A 2500-nucleotide genomic window follows, 5' to 3' on the forward strand; every position below is an offset into this window, starting at 1 on the left:
AGTCATTTTGGTATATCCAGGACTAGTACGCTATATTGAGATGAAGGAAAGCTTGAGTTTGGTGATCATCTGAGCATCTAAAAGTTTTAACTTTGATTATGTTCAGATATTTGCACAGTGGTCTCTTATAGATAATAAAAGGTTTTGGACTCAGGGCTGCACCTTGTGGTGTTCCATATTATACATTTGGTTTGTGGAATATTAGTTGCCAATTTTAACTTTTTGGGTATGTTTAACTAAAAATGATTGAAACTACTTGTGAGCTGAATTAATTTAATCAATATATATATGTGTGTGTATATATATATATATATATATATATATACATATATATATAAATATATATATATATATATATATATATATATATATATATATATATATACATACAGCGTGGAAAATACCGGCCAGCCAATGGTCAATGACCTAAATGGTCAATGACCGCTAAAATGAATTCTTAATGCTCATGGTTGAATGGTTGAAAAAAAAAATCAGATTTAAAAGCAAGGTTTGACAAATAATCAGTATATTATTTGGAAAATGCATATACTAAAATTCTATAAAATTATTTAAATTTTGAAAAAATATTTAAAGTAGTTTTTTTGTTTATGATACACTACTTTGATTGCTAGCGGGTCGTTAAAGCAAAAAGTTTGAAAGCAACAAAAAGTTAAAGTGAACTTTTTCTTTAATCCTTTTATTTTTCAATACTGGTTTTTATCTTTGTTATAAAAACGTTCCAATAAATTTATTTTTATCAATATAATTCAATAAATAAAAATTAAAAACTTATTAATAATTTATATCAATATAATCAATAGCTAAAAATTAAGAATTTATTATTAATTTTATATTATTAATTCTGCTACTTATAATATGTTCGAGTATATGTTAAATTTATCGTTTTAAAAACTTTTATCTAATAATGATTGTATAATAATATTTTTATTAATATACAATCATTATTAGATAAAATTCCCAGTAAGTTTTCTGCTTTAACAACCCTAAAGTCATTAATTCACTTTGTTGACAGATGTATTGCACATAACGTACGCAACGTATACTTAATAACGTAAACTACAATCATCAAATTTTTTGCTTCACTTATTTAAATAAATTTTATTTTACCGATGGTGAAAATCCTTTTTTCTTAAATGATTGAAGTTCTTATTTTATTACTATTTTAATATAAAAAATCTGTATATTAATTTACTATTATATAATAATATATAATAATAAGTATTTAACTATGACAGGGTTCCCACTATTAAAACTGAGGCTAAAAGTAAGGATTTTAAGTTGAATGTTTTTTCTTTTATCTGCACTTTGTCAATTTGTTTTATTAAACAAATTGTTTAATACTAAGAAGATGAATGTTTAAAACAAATTTAAAGTATTAAATATTCAGTTTATATAGATCTGTAAACTATATTTCGTAACATTATGATTAACTAACTAACATTAGCGGTTTTTGAAATAATTTTAATGAGCAAGAGATATAAAATGTGCGAAAGTTTTTCTTCTTTAACTTCAGAGATTTATTTCATTATTATTCGAAATTATTATATGTAATTAAGAACATAATCTAACTGTACTTTTTTTTTTATTTAATCTTTCCTTCTATTTTTTGCTCAGCTTTTCCCACCATTTGCAAAGTCATTGCAATGAAATAAATTATTTTAAATAAATTAAAAATTATCAATTGCCTGTTTGCGCTTTTAAAAAAATTAATTTTATTTAAAATTGTTATTATTAAAATAATTTTGTTCTTTACCCTAAAAGCATTAATGTCAAGAAAAACTATCACTAAGATTGAAATAAATAAAAAAGAAAAATTTTGACTGTCAAAGAAAACAATTGACTGTCAATTCATTGAGTTGGTTGGTCAACGCCTTTGTTCGCTGGGAGAGTTGTAACAACAAAACAAGTTGTGACAACAAACATTGCAAAATTGTTTAAAAAAAAATTAGAAAAAAAATGTATATAAATATAACAAAAACATACAGTATAAAAAACAAAATTGTATGTGGGAACATTTAAGAAACTTTATATTTAAACTGAAGCAGCATCTAACTAACTACCCATAAACTACTAATAACTTTGCCCCAAACAGTAATATTGTGCTGTATATTAATTATTTTATGATACCAACATTTGAAAAAACCTACCGATATCCTCTACTACTTTGTCTTGGTGGTATTTTATACACAAAAACTTCATTTTTAGCACATAGCACACGTTCGTAGTCGTCACTCATGATTATCAAATCTTATAGTCCAACTTTAGAATCTAAATAAGGCTAAAAAATATATTAAAACTTAAAAATATAAATAAATGAAAAATACTTTTTTTCTAAATAAACACAAAAAAAGTATTGCAAAGAAATTTGTTTAAAAATTATAAAGCACATGATGGAAATACAAAAATTATAAAGAATTTGATGGACATATAGAAAACTTTTATTATTATCACAGGGTTCCTTATTTAGAACAATTGCATG

At 23.4% G+C, this 2500-nt stretch overlaps 1 protein-coding gene across 1 annotated transcript in view; it reads right to left on the reverse strand.

Moving 5' to 3' along the window:
• The window catches only part of LOC100209548 (adaptin ear-binding coat-associated protein 1), a 29938-nt gene extending 27639 nt beyond the window's left edge, over positions 1–2299 (reverse strand). The window contains exon 1 of the mRNA XM_065799927.1: positions 2169–2299. Within this exon, the coding sequence (XP_065655999.1) occupies positions 2169–2257 (89 nt within the window). The 5' untranslated portion in view covers positions 2258–2299. The remainder of the gene's footprint in view (positions 1–2168) is intronic.
• Between the last annotated feature and the right edge of the window lie 201 nt (positions 2300–2500).

Source organism: Hydra vulgaris, chromosome 06 (genome assembly GCF_038396675.1).
Source record: "Hydra vulgaris chromosome 06, alternate assembly HydraT2T_AEP".
In the NCBI taxonomy this organism is placed as follows: Eukaryota; Metazoa; Cnidaria; class Hydrozoa; order Anthoathecata; family Hydridae; genus Hydra; species Hydra vulgaris.